Source organism: Benincasa hispida, chromosome 10 (assembly GCF_009727055.1).
Source record: "Benincasa hispida cultivar B227 chromosome 10, ASM972705v1, whole genome shotgun sequence".
NCBI classification, from domain to species: Eukaryota; Viridiplantae; Streptophyta; class Magnoliopsida; order Cucurbitales; family Cucurbitaceae; genus Benincasa; species Benincasa hispida.
In genome coordinates, this window is record NC_052358.1 from 2,139,141 (window position 1) to 2,159,899 (window position 20,759).

The 20,759-nt window shown below is 30.6% G+C and overlaps 1 protein-coding gene across 5 annotated transcripts; it reads right to left on the reverse strand.

Moving 5' to 3' along the window:
* Window positions 1–12,464: 12,464 nt before the first annotated feature.
* LOC120088298 (glucomannan 4-beta-mannosyltransferase 2) lies at window positions 12,465–19,111 on the reverse strand. Of its 5 annotated transcripts, XR_005484891.1 has the most exons (11): window positions 18,354–19,111; window positions 18,152–18,250; window positions 17,635–17,887; window positions 15,451–15,561; window positions 14,429–14,565; window positions 14,185–14,298; window positions 13,791–13,990; window positions 13,481–13,699; window positions 13,174–13,339; window positions 12,863–12,988; window positions 12,465–12,615 (listed from the first exon to the last, which is right to left on the reverse strand). XR_005484891.1 is itself a non-coding variant. In XM_039045497.1 (10 exons), exons 1-9 carry the CDS (start codon window positions 18,678–18,680, stop codon window positions 13,177–13,179), a joined length of 1,623 nt encoding a protein of 540 aa, XP_038901425.1. In that variant the 5' UTR covers window positions 18,681–19,111; the 3' UTR covers window positions 12,465–12,988; window positions 13,174–13,176. The 5 variants fall into 5 exon arrangements, 3 of the variants coding, with proteins under 3 accessions (XP_038901425.1, XP_038901427.1, XP_038901424.1); XR_005484890.1 differs by having other exon boundaries at window positions 12,863–13,339; window positions 18,354–19,110; XM_039045497.1 differs by having other exon boundaries at window positions 12,465–12,988.
* Window positions 19,112–20,759: the final 1,648 nt, after the last annotated feature.

Genomic DNA, 20,759 nt, shown 5'->3' on the forward strand with positions numbered 1-20,759 from the left:
AGGTTATCATAATATCATATGCCAAATAAAACATTAAGAAAAGGCTATTATATATTAAAGATAGCATTGAGAGCAAGCTATTATATGTTAAAGATAGCTTTATGACTAACGCTATCGAATGTTTTCATAGTTATGTATAAATGCTATATCTTTATACTCTACTGTAGCATCCATTATAGCTCTACAAAACGGCTATAAAAAGTCTCAGGCTTTTAATATCATGGGTTGTCAGGACCTTCAAAAAAGGTTATAAAAGGTCTTTTATAGCATTTTTCGTTAACTATTGTAACCATTATTCTTGTAGTGCATTCCGACTATATTTAATATGAATATGTTTATTAGTGAACAATGTTCTTTTAAAAACGTGTATCATGAATATACTTGAATATATTGCGAGGTATATTTCGTATATTTTCAAATATATTCTTTATATTTATGATGTAATTTATATAAAGAATATATTTAGTATATTTTCACTATATGTTCATATATTTGTGTCATAGTATTATTATATATATATATTTTTTGTCTTCATCATATTTTGACTATATTTAATATGAAAATGTCTATTTAGTGAACAATATTGTATTTTAGAAACGTGTATATTATGAATATCCTTGAGTATATATTCTTTATACTTATGATGCTATTTATATAAAAAAAATATATTTAGCATATTTTCACTGTAGGTTCATATATTTTTGCCATAGTATTATTCTGTTTTTTGTCTTCATCATATTCCAACTATATTTAAGATGAATATATTTATTTAGTGAACAATATTGTATTTTAGTGTACGCGATCGATGTTTCCTCCGTTCGCTTGCCTCATACCAAGTCGGAACAAAGCCCATCCTCTGGATTCTCACACCGAGAATACCAAGGTAGCCTTGTTGGTGGTGTCAGACTCAACTCACCGTCGAGGTTTTCTAGAGGTCGTTCGTGGTGCTGTGGAGGTCGTTCGTGTTGCGGAGGAGTTCGTGACCGAGGCGATCGTTGAGGACAAGCGCAAAGTGTTCGTGCTATGTTCGTGTGGTGTTGCGGTCGTGTAGATCGAGTGTTTATGATTGTTGTTGTTCGAGCGATCAGAGTGCGCAACGGAGCATGGAGACGCTTCTGCCATTATGCGTAGAGTTTTCTCTTTATGCATTTAAGTTTATTCATGCTAGAATTTCTCTGTATGAATTGTATAACCGTTTGTTTGAAGTCGACTATAAATGTATTGTTCATTCTTGATTGTGATTTGGAATAATCTTGTTCCACTGCTCATGGAAATCTCAGTTCCGATTTCCTTCACTAAGTACCTAAACTATGCCTTGAAGGAAGTATTAGCACTTAATAAAATTTCTAAGTATTGGAAATATGGGGTTGATCTAGGAGTTGGAATTCAAGTGTTTGAAAGACATAGTGAACACCTAGTCCAAGGAAGAAGAAGGAATTTAGACTAAGTACTAATTATGGGATGAGTCATTCTAGAATTGGTGTAGGAGTTTTGGACGCATGCTCAAACAAGAATAGGCTTACTTGGATGCATGCTACGGCAAGAAGAACCATTTTTGGATGTCTAGGGTTAAGTGAACACATGGGGAAAGAAATGGTTAAGTGTTGAACAACCATGCGTTGAACTATACACAACTAAGTGAGAAAATTAGGGTTGGATGCATAGCAAGGAGGTAGTGAACGCATAAGAGGTACAGACTGAAAATTTGACTAAGTGTTGGACAGCATATGACACAATGAGTAGATAGAACCTTAAAGCATAATCTCTTTTGATTTGCAACAATCTTCTTCTTGATTTTAAATTTTGTTTCAAATTTCGATGAATTGTTGTATACTTGCAACAAATTTGAAAAGAGGAGAAAGAATAAAAGCATGTAAAAAATAGAAAATTTATTATAAACTCTTAAACTTGTTGGTGTGCATTTATAAAAATTAAAACGTAAAAAAACTACAAAAGAATTAAAACAATCACTTTTTTCTCTGTCACTTTGCCGATGTGTAAATTGCTTGAACTTTGAGAAATTTCTTAATTTCAAAAGCAAGGTCTTTTCTCCATCATCTTCAATATGTGAGAATCAATAGGTAAATATGTTATGTGTATAGACAAAAAACTATAGAAGTGTATAAAAGAATTACATTAAATCACTCTATGTTTTTACAAAATTGAAAAGTGAAAATTTGAAAAAGTGGACATGCATTAATAAAAAGAGAGAGATGATATGTCATTTGAGAAATTAAACTTCTTAAGGAAAAGGAGCATTAGGGCGATGATATCTTAACAGAGAAATTAAACTTCTTAGAAAAAGGAGCATTGGGCAAGATATTGCTCTTAAATAAATTAAAAAATATATATACCTACAAAAAAAATGAAGAAGAAAGAAGTTAGAGAAAGTTGGTTAATAAAATTAAAAAGAAAAAAAAATGGAGAGGAGATACCTTATGAAAATGAGAGGTTAAATTAGTTATTTATAGAGAAAATTTATACCTCAAATCATAATTTGATTTTATTTATTATTTTTTTTTAGGATTTCTTTTATTTAATGTGAAGTAGAGATTATTAGTAATAAAATGATTTTTTTATTAGAAAAATCATGAATAAGAGATTAGAAGATAAAATGTGATTTTTTTTTAAATTTATTTTTAATTTTAGATATCAGAAATAAAATTTGATTTTTAAAAAATGGTGAATAAAAGATTAGGGGGGAAAATATGATTTTTTAAATTTCTTTTCTCTCTAAATAATTAGTGATAAATAAGATTTCTTTTAATGAATAAAATTATTAGGATATTCTAATGACCATCAATTAAAAGGGACAGAAGGAAAAATCAAATATTTGTTCTCTACTGCCCTTTTAGATAGTATAGATAAAAGATATAGTTTATCCAAACATATTCACTATTACAAGTATTGTAATTTTTTTTTTTAAAAAAATGTTATTGATTTATTACCGGTAAGTTATTCTCAAGCTGAAAATTTTAAAATAAAGTTAAATTTTACTAGGTTATTTTTTGGAGTTTAAAAATATGAACAAAATCCAAATCTTATACAAACATGCAAATCTTTTCCCCAATCAAATTCCAAAATAGAGTAAAGACATAAATTTTGTTAGAATGAGGCAAAAATTTGACATGCTAACTTAAATATATAATCTCTTAATTCTCCAAAATCTGAAAAATATGTGTAAATTATATTTTAAAATGAAAATTGTTTAAATATATTTTAGAATTAACTTTTATTATCTGATATGTTTTCGTTGCTCGCCACTACTTTTGCCAGCCAAAAAAGAAAAATATCATTTTTTCGGATGGAGCAGCCTCCGACATTATTGCTTATTCTTGACGTCCATCACTCTCCCCCATATGCTTTTGTTGGCATGGAAGGTAATGTACGAACTGAATTGGATTATCAATTAATTTAAGTTTAGTTAAGTTTAAATAAATAAAAATTTTATAGGTCGAATTGATTTGTTGATTCACCTAAAACTATTTGAATTTATTATTAATTTTAAGATAATTGCATTTAATAACATTTTTAGGGATAATATTTAAATGTTTAACAATATTGTTAAAGAATTGCAAATATAATAAAATGTATATGTGGTTTACTACTACCAGCAATATGGTATATCACTGATAAACCCCTACTAATGATATAATCTTTGACTTCATAGATTTTATAGAGCAAAATCTAAATTTTGGTATATCTGTAAATTCTTTTGTATTATACTATATCTGACAAATCTAAATTGTGTAAATTTTTTTGTATTATGCTATATCTACAAGTATTTTGTACTGTTTGTTATGTTTACAATGACTCTGTAGTTTTAAAATGTATATTTTTTAAGATTAAAATATTTATAAGTTGGGTTGGTTAATTACTCTCCCCATATGCTTTTGTTGGCAATTGGCATTGTACCGTTTAAATATTGTACACATTTAAGATAACACCTAACTAGTCAAATTAAACATTTTTTTTATAACAAGTCAAATTAAAAACTTAATTCTAATTCAAAATTATAAAAGTAACAGAGTTTTTTTAGTGCATTTGAAGAGTTTAACTGTGTTCATTTAAAAAAATATTCATAAATAGAAAAAATATCAAACTATTTATAGAAATAACAAAAAAAAATACCAATAAATATTGATAGCGCTTCTATCAATTTTTATAAAAAAAATTAAATTTTTTTTTTTTTTTTTTTTTTGGTGAGAATTGTGGTTAAATGTGAAAAGTATTCTCTGCTAACATTATTTATTATGTTGGCATTGATTATTTTGAGCATCTTGTCAGAGCCACTTGCTCTTCATGTTCCTCTCTTCAATAACATTCACAAACAACTTTAAATTACCACTCATTTAACATAAACTTTCAACTATATATCTTATGTTCATATTTACTGTTAATATAACCAAATATTTTCACTAGGGACTGCCTTATGTTTGTCATAATTTATCAACAGAAATTCACCTTAAGTACATTATTAACCCAACTATAATATTCCTTTAATTTTTTAAAAGCTCATATTAAAAAATAATAATAATAATAATAAAAGACAAAACAACTCCATTTTTATCATTATTGTTGAACTTGGACTAAATAAGTTGTTCTACTCTATACCACACGTTAGAATTTTCCGACATTACATCATGTGATATATATTATATATATATATATATATTATATATATATATATATATAATATATAAAAGAGTGAACATGAGCTGTCAAAACTAAAGACTATAAGAAATTTTACACATGTTGGCTATAAACACAAAAGATCTTGTTGCATAGGAATATAGGCCATTGGATTCCCTGACGGGTCCTCATCTTTTTTTAGATGTAAATAACCGAAATCTTTAGATATTTGAAATTATAGATGCTTAGAATTACAGTTATGTTTGATAATATTTAGATAATAATATTTATTTTGTAGAAATATATTTTTTTGGTTAGATATCTAATAGGAATACTTGAATAATTGTATTTTTTTTTTTAGGACTTTTACTTGAGAATGTTTTAAATTTACGCAACTATTCATTAACTTGTAATTAAGTTGGTATAATTTAAATTTATATAACATGTTTGTTTTTATTAATTTGATTCTTTTAAAAATTAATATAATCTATATTATTTTTAGATGTTATTTTTCTTGACAAAATAATATATTTTGATTTTTTAAAAAAAAAAATTAAAAACACAATTACAATATAACCAGAAAGAGTGGTACATATATGTAAAAGAAAAAAGAAATTGTTAAAAAGTAAAAACGAAATACCCTCAATATGAGAATTTGAAAAATATATGTATTAGTAGGGCATTCAAAGCTCTCGAGACATGAGATGTCCTCCGTACGGACATCTTAGAATGCTTAGAACTCTTTAGATTTCATGACTTGTAGAATAAACAACGTACATGCAGAAACAATTTGGATCTTATGCACTCTCAATTTCATTCATTTTAAAGATTATACATGCAAATAACTTTGAAATTAGGGTTTAAGTTACAACTTTTGTAGCTCAAAATTGACCACCAATTCTACTTCAATCTTCTCACAAACCGGCTGTAAACCACCACGAGGGTCTTCCCAACTATTCTCCGGTCTTAGAAGGGATGGTGAGAACCGGTGAGTGACTAAATTAAGGATGAATTTAGAATAAAAATGAGAGAGAATTGAGAACTTAAATTCTAAAACTCTTCAGAATCTCTAAGTTGCCAAGAAGAATTTGTTTTTCAACTAACTTGAAAATCACTAAAATGGCCAAAAAAATTAATCTTTATCAAAGCATCCTATTTATAGAGTAATTACATGCAATTATATGCAAAATGCACTTAATTTAGTAGGATAAGTGGCATTTAAAAAACCCCTTGTTCTCTAATTCGAATATGAACACTTCAAACTCACTCGTCACACTGTTCTAAGGTTTAGTCCGATATGAACTGATAGGGAAACCTAATGGACCTATAGATCATGAGCTCCAACGATCCGAGATTAATTGGCTAAACTCTTTTAACCGAATTAACCAACATTTGTTAATTACCAGGACACTCCACTAAAGCTCAGTAGTTGTACTCTCCTCACTGTAGATATACTTTTGTCCACTTGATTTAACCATGATCAGTAAGTTGATCCTTCATAGATTGTTCGTATTTACAATTGGGCAAAATTACCATTTTATCCTTGTAATACATCTTGCTCCTTAGGTCTCCTTTGATCCACTAATAACAATTAGTTTATGATCCTACCAATAAATCGAGTCCCTCTCAGTCATAGAAAGGGCGGGGCCCCTTATTCAAGACTAGGAGTTTGTACTTAATGGAACAACCTATCTAATAATCTTGAAATCGGGTAGGAGTGAATTACATCTTGCAAGACTATGTCTCCAACTATCTACCCAGTCTTACCCCTGAAATGGGAGGTTTATTGAGCAACGATGTTGAACCACTCTCACCCATGCAGATTAAAGAATAATTCTAAACAAATGAGAGTTCATAGTTAGCTCAGGATTAAGATTGAATTACCTTAGGTCATCAAAATGAAACAATCAGTTTTAATCGTAAACGACGTTATAAAAAAATGACTATTTCATGGTCCGGACTCATATAAAATAGAAGGCCCCCACTCGCATGTCTCTACATGAACGATTCAGGATCACATCATTTGTCTTAAATACGAAGTGGAAGCATCCATAGTGTTTCTAGGATAAGGTACCCAACTCTATCCCTATATGACCACTCCATGGAGATCTTAGATTACCACAAAACAAAAGACATTAGACTGTAAAATAGAATATGTTTAATGTTTACAAACTGCGAGTATTCAACATCCATAGTGTTTCCTGTTGGGATTGGTGTCCTAATTCTCCCAAAGTCTCGTTGTTTTGTAAAGATATACATTGTTCAATGAATAAAATATGTGTTATTTAATTTTGGCATTTACTCATATCCAATAAACAAAGCTCCTTGATTATCTTATGTGAACTTAAGTATGTATATGTGATATACAAGTGGATCATACCTTAAGTAATAACCTAAATCGGTATGTAGTATAAGGATTAAGGTGGGATACCTGATCCTGGTGACACTACGGATATGACCCACTTTGTAGAGGTTTGCAATTGTTGGAAACTACTACAGATGGTAGATCCGGACCATTCGTGTGGAGACGTGGAGCGGGGGTGTTATATCAAAAAGTTTGTATAAGAATTGGACCACAGGATGACTAGACTCTGTATATAACGTCGTTGATACTAGAGACTTGCATCTCACCTAAACGACCATAGGTGACACGACCTCAATCCTAAGTGTTTTGTGAACTCCTGCATTTGAGGGCGATTCTTTGATTAGTATGGGTGAGAGTGGCCAGATTGCCAACTCAAGCCTACCTTTTTGGGGACTTGTCTGATTTGGGAGCTAGGAACTCAATTCACAATATAGAATTCATTCCTTTCCCGAAGCAGGGATAAGTAGAGAGATTGCTCCCTTAAGGGCTGATTCCGGGGCTTGAACATAGTGGCCACTTCTCTTTAAAAGAGAAGACTTAGTCATAGTAAGACTATGACTAATGTTCATTAGAGGGATTAGTGGTACTTAAGGAGACAGATGTAACAACAGGGGCATAACGGTTATTGGCCCAACTGTACTTACGAGCGATCTGTGAAGGGTTGTCGCACTGCTCATTGGTTAAGATGGACACATAATATATCTGTAGTGAGAAGAGTTCAGCTGTTGGTCTTTAGTGAAGTGTCTGGCAGTTAACGGATGGTGGATCTCGTGACTAAAGAGTTTAGTCAGTTATTCACGTACCATTGGAGCTTCGAATCTACAGGTCCATGAGGTCCCCTTGGTAGCTTGGATTCGGTTGAGGATCAGTTCTTGATGTTGATTTGAAATGTTCAAATTGACAAGAGGTATTTTGATTATATATGATATAATCAGTATGATGTATGAGATACATCTAGTAGAGGATTGATGTAAATGAGATTTACATTAAGTACCATGGAATAGAAAAAGAACTATGATTTATATGTTTCATGAGATGAAATATTAAAAACTATATGTTACAAATATAGTATGATAAGTTGGTTATCATTTATATTTATAATAATATTAATTATTAGATAATTAATACTTTTTCTTTTAAATAACCAAAGTAGTTGGTGGTTATTGGATCATGGTAACCGTGAGTTTAAAAGAAAATTGGTTTCCTATTTTTTTTTTTAAAAAAAAAAGGTTTTTACAAAAGATTGAAAAGAATTCTGAGTTTTCTCTCCGGCGAAAAGAAACTCATGGAAGTCGTCAAGTAAATATAGATTTACTAAACGACGGCTGGACGAGCTAAACGATTGTGCAGGTGCGAGCTAAACGATCATGCAATGTTTACTAAACGATCGCATAGTTTTGCTAAACGATCGTTAGCCCAAGGTAAATGATCGTGTAGAGTATGTACGCGACAGACAGAGCTAAACGATCGCATAGCTTTTGCTAGAAGATCGCATAGCTTTATCTAAACGATTCGGCATCAACCTATACGATAGGTCTCCGACTTCTCTCACTTGCCCAGTCGTGTACGCGATCGCTGTTTCCTCCATTCGTCTGTATCATACCAAGTCCGAACAGAGCCCACTCTTTAGATTCTCACACCGAGAATACCAAGGTCGCCTTATTGGTGGTGTCAGACTCAATTCGACTCCGTCGAGGTTTTCTAGGGGTCGTTCATGGTGTGGTGGAGGCTGTTCATTATTGCGGAGGAGTTCATGACCGAGGAGATCGTTGAGAACAAGCGCAAAGTGTTCATGCGGTGTTGTGGTCGTGTAGATCGAGCGCTCGTGGTTGCTGTTGTTCGATCAGAGTCGCGCATCGGAGCGTGGAGACGCTACTGTATTTGTGCGTAGAGTTTGATCTCTGTTCTTCTATATTGTTCATGCTGTAATTTCTCTATATAATTGTATAACCGTTTGTTTTGAAGTCGACTGTAAATGTATTGTTGATTCATGATTGTAATTTGGAATAGTCTTATTTCGCTGCTCATGGAAATCATCGATTCCGATTTCCTTCATTTCCAGCCTTTGTCATAGACATTAGATGAATAAAAGACAAGTACAATTTACATATTCAATAACAACTTAACTGAATATACCTTAATAAAATCTTTATTGCAAAATAGAATATGTTTAATGTTTACAAACTGCGAGTTTTAGAACATACAACCCAACAATGACATATTTCATTACCATAAAACAAACGAATCTAAATGACCACTCCATGGAGATCTTAGATTACCACAAAACAAAAGACATTTAGAGAGTGGAAGATTTTTAAAAATTAGTCCAAAATATTAGTTAAAATTTTTCCTTGTTTATACACCTAATCAAGAAGTGTCAAACTCCTCATTTTTTTTAAGAAAATACTATTATTAACGCCTTAAGGGCTAAAATTAGTACATCTGCCTTTCCCAACCAATTTAATGATATGTGAAAAATCGTCCAACCAAACATCACAATAAAGCCTATCTCTCGCACTTTTTGTTAAAACATTTACAATCCTATTACAAGCTCTAGGAATATGAGAAAATTTGAGCATTCAAAAGCATTTTCGAGAGATTTGCTTCGATCCAGCTTCCTGATTTGTTTAGGGTAGAATTTTTTCCATTGATTAGCAAAATGGTTTGAAAACAATCCGATTGAATTTGAATACGAGATATCTGCCATGATAGAGAAAACTTCATCATTTCAAGAATGGCAAAAGTTTCAGCTAATGGATGAGGGAAATCCACGTCGAGTTGAGAGATAGAAATGGCGATGATTGAACCATTAGAATTTCTTATGATAGCAGTCAATCTTGTTGACGCTGAACCAAATTCCTCGTTTAATTACAAGAAAAAAACCCATCACAATTGTATTGAACTCTCATTTGCTTTTATCATGTTTCAATAACCAAATCTTACAAAAAAAAGAACACCTAGTTAGATGGACTCATTGTCATAATCATTGTATTAAAAATTTCAAATCCATAAACAATTGAGTTCTTTTTTTTTTTTTTTTTTTTTTTTTTTTGAGCAATCATGAAGCACTAATCCAAAATGCTCAAGTATGCTTTGCACACACTTAAATGAAGGGTTATAATTACTAGAAAACTGCCTAAGTTTGGGTATTCATAATTGGGATGCACATCAAACTTATCCAAACTAACCTAAAAAAACGCATTGGTTTATGTAAAACTAACAGGCCATAAATGAACAATGAAGACACTTCTACTTCAAGTCATGAAATAAAATAAAATATAGAATAAAATAAAATACCCATTGGGTAATTTTAAATATTTATTTCACTCCCACCGACACTTCATAAAGTCAGAGTAAAAGCTGTAACCACCTTTATTATTCGATTCAGAGGCAGGAAAGAAATGGAATCCAAAATATTATATAAAAATCATATTTTATATTATCAACTTCACTAATCATTGACAAAAAGGGTAAAATACAACCTCTTCATTCATATCTAAGTTCTAGGTTTTGTTTAATAATTGGGTTAACAAAATTATGGTTTAAATATTACTTTTGTCCTTATATTTTTTTACTTTTGGTCATTTTGATCTTTAGACTTTTAAAATGTTCACTTTGATTTCTATACTTTTAATTTTGATTCAATTTGGTCATTATACTTATTTTTAACTTTTGTTCATTTTGGTTCTTGAACTTTAAAAATATAACCATTTTGATTCCCTTAAAAATGAAGTAATAATGGAAATGAAGGAATCAAAATGGTCACTTTTTTAAAGTATAGGGATAAAAAAGTACTAAAATTGAAAGTATAAGATTGAATGAATATTTTGAAAGTATAAATACCAAAATGAACAAACACTAAAAGTATAGAGACCAAAATAGTATTTAAACCAAAAATTATTTTAATTTAATTACGTTCTTAGTCTCGAGGAGAAGGTTTAGATGGAGGGAGGAAACAAATATATGATTCAAAAAAAAATTAATAAAAAATAAGTGTCACACTAACTTTGTCTTAGTAATTAATAGAAAAATCGATGAAGGACTTAGGTCTTAAAGTACTATCAAAAGTAAAATTCAGGGACTTAAATGCAACTTAAACCAACTCTCAAGGACTAAAAGTATAATTTTTCTATTTTAAAAATATGGCATGATTGTTCAAAAAAAAATGTCTCTCTTTACATTCAACTTCACTCTAATTTTAAGATTTACAGAAAACATACTGATTAAAATAAAATTAAAAATATATGAACCAAAATGGTATCTTCACTTTTTAAAAAAAATTAAATAATGAACAAAGATTTTATGTTGTCCCTTACCTAAAAGGACAAATAGTGTATGGGTAATTCTAAAAACATTTATTAAATGATAGTGTAACAACTAGTTGATGTGACCGAAACATAAAATAAATAGATGAATAGCCAACAAGAACGTAGTTCAATTGACATAGTGTTTGTACTATCGACTTCGAAGTTTGAGGTTCGATTTCCCCACCCACGCTTTAATTACAATATCTTTTTGAAAAAATAGATAGATGAATAAAAGATCATATAGTAACATAGTGATGACCTCTAAAAGTGTTTGATATGTTGATTAAACAAAAGAAATGACATGTTGAATAAGAGTATTAACAAGGACAATTGTATTCTTTTCAAATTTATTTGATTTTGTTTAGGGTTGTTTGAAAGTTGTAATTAATTTTTCTTTTTTTTTAAGAACAATTTTAAGTATAAAAGCATCAATGAAAAGAACAACATTTTAAGTTCATTGTTTACCAAAGCTGTTTTCCTTTGTTTTCTTGGATTTACTCACTTCATTATCATGTCTTGTTTGGAGGTATAATTGAAGTTTTTATTCATTAAAAAAATTATATACGACACCTTATGTATTACAAACTACTAAATCATCGTAGATAACGATATTCGTTTTTTAGAAAATGAAAATATAAATTCATACCCCAATTTAGATTATATCAATTAAAAACTCGAACTAATAATTGTATTAATTTAAATTATGAAATTTCGTAAATGTATCAATTTACACTTTCATCTTGTTTTCCTTCAACTGCTATCGAGTGAAACTTATAATTTGAGTCAATTAAACTCCTAAATAACTCATAAGATAGTCAATTTATAGACCATGTATTACAATTACTTTTGAAAATCATCCATACATTAATTTTTCAGACGTGTGTAGCTTTTTTCAAATGTCAGTCTTACAAAAGTGACAATTAGAGTAAATGCATGATTGATTTCCAAATGAACTTTTGTCTAAGAATCGAAGTTGATTTATTAATGAAAGTGTAGGAGTTTAACTGATACAATTATAAGTTTCACAAAAGTGTAAATTGACCCCTAAAGATTAAGGATATAAATTAATACTTTCCAAAAAAATTATTAGGTAAAACAAGCTGCCATACAATGATATAAAAGGGGAGACAAAGTAGTTAGAAGAAGAGAGACATAAGATATGGTGGAAATATAATTTTACCATAAATAAAAACTATCCAACTTCCAAACATGATACTCTTACATAAAGCTAACAATCAATAGAAAAAAAATTAAAAATTAAAAAGAAAATTGATTTTCTCCCAAGAAAATGCAATGCCCTAACCATTCTTCCTGAAAAAGAAAAAAGAAAAAGGAAAAAAAACTTGAAATGGTAAACAAGTGTTATTACAAGTTCACCCTTTAATTCATGTGCTTTATTCCCCCACAAAGCTAAGGAAAAAAAATAAAAAAGTAACATATGGATCAACCCCATAAAATGACAAAAAGTATTTCACAATTTAAAAAAAGAAAAAGAAAAACAATCTAAATGACGAAAATACGCATAAGCAATTCATCTTTTTCCTCTTCAAATCCTAACCTCTCTGTTCTTGTTTGGGAATGACTGTAATTTTTCAAAGTAGCTGGCTTTTCTTGCAATTTCTGATGCCTCTCAGACCTTTATCTGAAAACCCCTTTCTTCTAAGTTAGGCAGGCTACTCCTCTTCTGTAGAACATTATCAACTTTACTAATTATTAGTTGCATCTTAAAATAACTCAGAACCCCACATACTCTTTTTTTTTTTTTTTCTTTTTTCTTTTTTTCATATATTTATATATATATAATATATATATATATATATAAACTTTTGTAGCCAAAAAAGGGATCAAATAAATAGAAGTGGTCTTCACTTTTCAAGAGCTTGGGATGATGGTGCCAACATATCCAATTCCAGTGATCAGAAAGCTGAATGTCTGAAGAAAAAGATACACAAAGTAATTGTTCTTCCCATGAACAAAGTCATAGCAACCACACAAGAACAAGAATGCTGCAAATCCCAGTTCCAATGTGTTGATTCTGTTCATCATTTCAAACAAATAACGAACGGATTAGTTCATTTGTCGATGTTCAGAGTGAATTTGATATGACTTTTGAAAAAGTAAAAAAGTAGTTTCACCTAAAAGTACTACTCTCAAAAGTGATTTCAAACAGAATTACCTGTCTCCAAACTTGCACCTCAACCTTATTTTAGGTATTTTGCCACCTGCTTTGTTCTTATCAGCAGCTGCCTTGTTTTTGAGAGTATCTCCAAGTTTTTCAGTGACAACCCATTCGTTGGCTCGGCCGGCTTCCAATAAACCGATCAGGGTTGCTTTCGTACGGTGCAACGACATGACATTTTCGAAAAGGATCCAGTAGAACAGAAGGTGAATTGACCTGCATTTACCATAGTACAAGAGAGAGATGAATTTTGGTTTTTGTTGAAAAAGAACACAAATAAGGGACAGTAAAAAGAGAACAAACAAACCTTGGAGTTCCCACCGAGTTCAAAATGGTAATAATTGAAGGAATATAAACAGCTCCCCATATTGGTACATAGACTTCAGGAACCAAAATGGTAAGAGGAAGAACAACACAGTAAAAGAAGAAAGTGACCATATGGGCTATGATCTTCCTCACGAAGAAGAAACTGTAAATCACATAAACTTTCTTCCAGAATTTAACTTTCTGCAACAAGAAGAAAAATCTGGAGTTAAAAAAACGAAACAAAAAACTACTTTTAAAGTATAAAATGTACTAAAGTAAATCAATCAATTACCACAACTAATTTTACTTTTTGGACTTAAACTTTTAACACGAAAGAACGATATAAAACAAGAAACTATTTGACTTGTTCATTTAAACAGAGGTTGTAATGAGACCTTGTTTCTGACAATTTCCATGACCATTTTGCGGAAAAGATTGGCAGGGCCACAAGACCAACGATGCTGTTGGAAACGGAAGGCTTTGAAAGTACTAGGAAGCTCACTTTTTACCTGTCGGGCAAGAAATTCATGGCTTAGTCAGCTAATCAGACAAAGATAATGGACAAGAAACAGCACAAGAAATTTTGGTTTTTAGCATAATACTAAATATAGATAAAGAAGGTTAATTATGTATTTTCACCTGCAGATCACCTAAGTAGACAAATTTCCAGCCTCTAAGACTAGCTCGAACCGCAAGGTCCATGTCTTCCACTGTGGTCCTGTCTTTCCATCCACCTGCCTCATTAATGGCAGCAATTCTCCATACACCAGCAGTTCCTGCACACATTCTCATATATTACATTTCTGTTTTTTCAACCAAAAAGAAAAAAAAAAGAAAGAGGCAAATATCAATTTAACTCTTCATTAGCATCTCTTTAAATTCTGAATTTGTAATGTATCAATTTACACCCTTCAGATCAATATTTTGTGAAACTTATAATTTGAATTAATTAAAATTTTTCATTTTTATAAGCCAATCAATTTAGACTCTTTATTAAGACTATCTTTGAAAATCATCAACATATTAATTTTTAGGAATTTTCTAAAAAATGTTGGAAAAACATCCATTTATACCCTTAAACTTCAGAAATTGAATCAATTTCAACCTTGAACTTTTGTAAGTATATCAATTTATCATTTTCATTGCATTTCTTTCGAAAAAAACTTTGTGTGAAACTTATAATGTTATCAATTAAACTGTTAAACGTTCATAAATAAAAAAATTTAGGCTCTTATTCTTGATTTTCTTTGAGAATCATTCATGCATCTACTTTAATTGTTCATTTTGTAAAAACAGTCAAAAAACTAACAGATGTTTAAAAATTAGGACATTTTAAAAAAATAGATGTATTTGATAATCTACCATGTTGCTTAGCTTCCCATTTTGAAAATGGGAAGCAAGAAACAAAAAGTGAATGGTTAGGCACAAGTTCAAACAATATTCATTCCATTTTAAGTGATGATGAAGATTAATAATGATCTTCGTATCAAATGGTCTATAGAGCCATTACCAAAATATGCTTCTTTGTAAAGATAAATGGCTATGATTTGCAAATTTCAAACTAGTTTTAGTAGTTTTAGTTTAGGGGAAATTAGTTGATTAAAGAATGAGTTAATTAATATAATAATGTAAACATAATCATGGAGTAAAATGTAGAATACCATTGAAGCCAAAGAAGGCATGGGTAGCAGAACCAACTTCTTGCTCCACAGTAAAATGGTAATCCAAAGACATCTCTTGCATTCTTGTCAACAGGCACTCATCTGCATTCACTGTTCCAAAAAAATAATAATAATAACTTTGTTATAAAAAATAATTTTGCTTTCATACCCTTTTCCCAAAGTAAAAAAGAAAAAAAATGATTGTAGGGTGGGAATTTTTGGAATTATGAAAATGACTTTCCCAACTCAAATCAACAAGTACCTATGAAGAATAATTATTGTCACAACAACTGCTACTACAGTAATGTCAATGTATTAATGTAATAATTATAATAATATTGTTACTCATGTATAATTTGTATTCATTAGCTAGCAAAGTGAAGAGCAAAAAAAAAAAAAAAAGAAAAAAAAAAAGTAGGCCACGTGGACATGTAACGAATTTTCAAGTGTGGCCCACGTGGAGGAACTTTCATGTGAGGAATGAGTTGGCAACTTTTGATTAGTTAATTTAGCAAAATTTAATCACAGAATTCCTGTTTTACCCCTAACGTGATCACTGCAAAGAATGTGCCACGTCATCCAGAGCAAGACAAACTTCAGTAGTGTCGGTAGCAATAACGAGGCCTACAATAAGGCGCTCATTGTACGAATCACTTTAAATACCGAAATTAAAAAAAAAAATATATATATTATATATTATTTTTTAAAAGGTCTTTATTTATTTATTTATTTATTAAAAAAAGGAAAAAAGAATTTTGCGAAAAGGCACGTGGACAGTGGAGGCAACTTTTTCTAAATGACAAAACTACCCTCCTCCACATCCTTCGGCATTGGACCCCGAACTTTACGGAGAAGGAGAAGAAAATAAGAAGAAAACATTTCAACATGTGAAATGACAGTTCTACCCCGGACAATACCGCAAATTTGTGCTAAAGCTTATGGGACAGGATGTTGACTATCCGCAGAAGGCTATAACGTTGCGACCAATAATTGCGAAGCCGAAAATTAAATAAATAAATAATGCAGTTTATTAATAAAATTGAATTTTGACAATGCTAATTAATATCCCTTGAGGACATTATGGTCCTTTCATCGAAGTCCATTAATGCGGCAATAGAAAAGAAATTAGTCTAAAGTTTCACCTACTAAACCACATTACATTATACAATACAGAAATTAGTTTTTAATAAATACAAAAAAAAAAAAAGTGAAGCATCAATTAAGCTATATATAAATATATTCCGATTATAAAAAGAAACATATATATATATACATGTAAATGATTAAATCATAAATTTGGTCCAAAATTTATATCTAATAAATCTTAAATTTTAAAAAATATCTAATCATTTCTTGTACTTTCAATCTATATCAAATGTATACTTAAATTGTTAAAAATTATCTTCCAAATAAAAAAATTATTAATCGCTAAAATAAAAGTTTAGAAACTGTGCTCATTTTTTAAGAATTTAGAAACTTAAGTACAAATTTTAAATTAAAAAAAAATCACTGTTTTTTTTAAAAAAGAAAAGAATGAGTATTATTTCTTAAAATTCTGTGGGTATATATACAAAATAAAAGAAAAAGAAAAAGAAGATCTTAAATCGTCGGTTAATAATAATGCTAAATATTTCCATTGATTTATTTTATTGAATTTCGTAATCTTGAGGGGGGATGGGGCCCACAGCTCGTGATGAGCTTCTGTAGAACATGTGTCCCGATCATGTTGGCAGAAGGTGGACCCACCCCGTGATTGATGCTTCTTTTTTGTGTGTTAGTGTGGGCCCGACTTGCATCCCAATCTTCCCCCCGCCGACGATAAGAGTGAATACACAAAAACAAAAACTTACAGAAAAGCAAAAAATAAAAGAAAACCCTTTATTTATTTATTAATTTTTAAAAGAGAGAGAAAGGAAAAATCCCCAAAACTATTTATTTATTTATTTATTGATGCATTCATTTACTCTTTCTAAAAGATCACTCTAATTAGACCACCGACACTCTAGGAAATTACATCAAAATAATTAATCAAATCCATAAATGGAATTAATCAACGCTAATTAAATTTCCACCAATAAACAAGGTGCAGCTAAATTTCAAAGAATCAAGCAGCCATTGTAAGCGAAATCAAGAACATAATCGAATTGACTGTAAACAGAAAAAGTAAAGCAGTAGGTAGCTTACCGAATCTCCAGCGAGCTTGAACGAGGGCAATATCGGGGTTATGGACCAAGAACGGAATGGCACGACGGAGATAATCCGGTTCCGGTCGAAAATCGGCGTCGAAAATGGCGACATATTCACAGTGTTTAACATAGCTCCGTTTAAGCCCTTCTTTCAGAGCTCCGGCTTTGTAACCTCCTCTGGTTTCTCTGATTTGATACGTTATGTTAATCCCTTTACTCGCCCATCTTAAGCATTCTTGTTCCACCATTTGCTGCGAAAATGTATGTATAAATTCAACATTGGAGTTTCATTGAAATGAAGATTCGGATTGAACTCGATTCGATAAGGATCGTGTGGGTTTCGTTTTGTGAACTCAGGATTTCGTGATTTGGGGGTTTGGGTTGAAAATGATGGGTTGAAAAAGTTAGAGAGTCACGAGATTAGAAAAGGACTCGAAACAGAAAAGAAAAATGAAGAATCTGAAAAACCCACATCGCAGAAAGTTTGTGATAACGGAGAGAAAGTTTCGGAGTACCTTAATGACAGGGTCGGTTGAATCGTCAAGAACTTGGATGACAAGACGATCGGCCGGCCATGATAGTCCACAAGCAGCTCCAATGGAGACCTTGTAAACCTGTTACAAACAAAGAGTTAGAGATTTCAGAACTCTGTTTATTTGACTGGAAAATGTACGATCCAAACAGAAAACAGGGGAGGGTAAAAATCAAAATGAGGACCTCTCTTTCGTTAAACATTGGGATTTGAATAAGAACATGGGGGAAATTTGTGCTTCCCAATTCCAAATCATCCTGAATGGGCTCATATTTGTATCGTTTTTCAGGTTTCTTCCAAAAGAGTTTAACCAGAATGATAACAACTCCCATATAAAGCCTTTCAAAGAAAAGCATCAGAGACATTGCCAATGAGATATAAACCATTAATCTCAGTATAGGAACTATCAATGGCGCTTTGATTAGCTCCCATATCAGCCAAATTTGCTCAGTGAAATCGCCTCTTCCACCTTGAAATGACTCTGGTAACAGAATTTGTGTAGTTTCAGCCATAGCCTCTCTCTGAAACAGAGCGGCGAATTACAGAGACAGGAAATGAAGGAGAAAATCCCAACAGATCGACGAGTTCTTAAATGGGATTTTCAAGAAGAAAACAAAGATGAGTAAATGTGAATGGGAAGCGGGTTTAAATCTGTAATTGGGAAGCAGTTAACACAAAATCCATGAAAATATGGAAAACCAGAACAGAAAAGGGAAGTTACAACTCAGAACTCTCTCTTCTTTTTCAAGTAGAAATTTCTGAATGAAAATGCCTGTGATTTCTCTTCTCTCTCTTAACAACCTGTGCCAACCCAATGGGTTCTGTTCTGCCTCTGCTACCAAAAGTGTTTTTCAAGAGGAAATTGAAGAAGGGGATAACAGTAGCAAAGGCAGTAAAGCAGAGAGAGAAAGAGAAGAGCAAGAGAGAGAGTGCGTGATTAATGAGAGGGAGAAATGGGTGTATATATAGTAAATAGGATAACATAATTGGGTCTTTCATTTTACTATTAATTTACTTAATTTTGGGTTTGGTTGGCCGCTTGTATTTTTTCATTACCTGCTCTACTCTTTTAAAGCAAAACAACCATGCTTTTTCACTTTTTTTCTTCTTCATCCTAAATTTTACATTTTTTTTTTTTTTTTTTTGTGTGTCCCAACAACTAGCTGCCCAAACCCAAAAAAAGAAACAAAAGGGGGAATTTTGTTATTGTTGAATTAAATTGTAAGGAGATTGATGTATTCAAGCATACAAATAAATAGTAGAGATGTACATAGGTTAGGATTGAATTGGATTGAAAGTATTTTTTTAGATCGATCCAAAAATTCGAATTGTTTGGATTGACAATCTAAGATATCCAAATAAAATCTTCGATCCTAGATTGGATTTGGTTGTAGGATTATACCTTTTTTTTTATTAATTTTAAATATATAAATTTATTTACAACACATGACTAATAACTAAAATCTCGTAAATTTAAATGTTAAAAACCAAATATTATGACATTAATTACAAATTTTAAATAGATACAAACATCATAACAATTTTAAAACAAAATATTAATAATTCATAAATTCATTAACTCAAATACAGTAAACTGATTGGGTTGGGTCAACCCAAATTTTTATTTAGTCAATCCGAGACCCAACCCAACCTAAGAATAAAACTAACGTAACTCAAAAACAAAACTAGCCTAATCCAACTCAACCTTTATAATTTGGGTTGGTTAGTCCAGTGGATGGTCGAATTTTTTGAACACCTCTACGACTAAATCAATTTATGAGGCTCTTAGCTTGTTGACTATTGACACCTTTCATTTTTAGTTTTTTTTTTTTTAAAAAAAAAACAAATTGAATTAAAAGACGATGGAGTCTCTTTTAACTAAAAAAGTCAATATTTAAATACAGGATATTTGTTATCATCTTAAAAGTTGATCGTTTGATCCTTAACTTCTAAAATTATGTAATTGATAAAAAAAAGAGTGGGAGAAATACTTATTTGGTTGTTAGGTTTTGGATTTAATTTATTTTAATCTTTAAATTTGAATTTGATTTCAATTTAGACCTTAAGTTTAAAAATGTATTAATTTTACTCTTGAGAATTTAATTATAATTCAATTTAGTTCTTAAATTTCAAATTATTTTTATTAAGAAAAGAAAAGCAAGATAACCCACTGTAAAAATGTTAATAATAGTATATAATTGTTTAGGGAAGTTTTAAAAAATAGAAAAAATAAGAGAAAATATTTACATAAATAGCAAAATTTAATTACAGTTGTGATAGACATCGTCATCATTGTCTATCACAAATAGGTGTTGATAGAAGTCATTAGCATCTATTATCAATAAAAATTGATAGAAGTTTAACAGTGTCCATCAGTAATAGAAACCAATAAAAGTCTATCAGTGATAGAAATTGATACAAATTTGTCATTGATAGAGGTTGATAGAAGTTTATCAGTATTTATTAATATTTTTTTTTGTTATCTTTATAAATAGTTTGACACTTGTGCTATATGTGAAAATTTCTCAATTGTTTGATTACGGGTTAGTTGTTGAGTTAAAGCGGAAAAGAGAGAATAGTTAAAAAGAAAA

Bases quoted from the DNA above. Each gene is read 5' to 3' on its own strand.
- LOC120088298 (XM_039045497.1), bottom strand. From the start codon at position 18,680: ATGGCTGAAACTACACAAATTCTGTTACCAGAGTCATTTCAAGGTGGA. The intron at 17,888-18,151 runs GTACTCCGAAAC...ACATTTTCGCAG, and splicing joins CAACCGACCCTGTCATTAAG to CAAATGGTGGAACAAGAATG. The intron at 13,700-13,790 runs GTTTGTTTGTTC...TGGTAAATGCAG, and splicing joins AACTCGGTGGGAACTCCAAG to GTCAATTCACCTTCTGTTCT.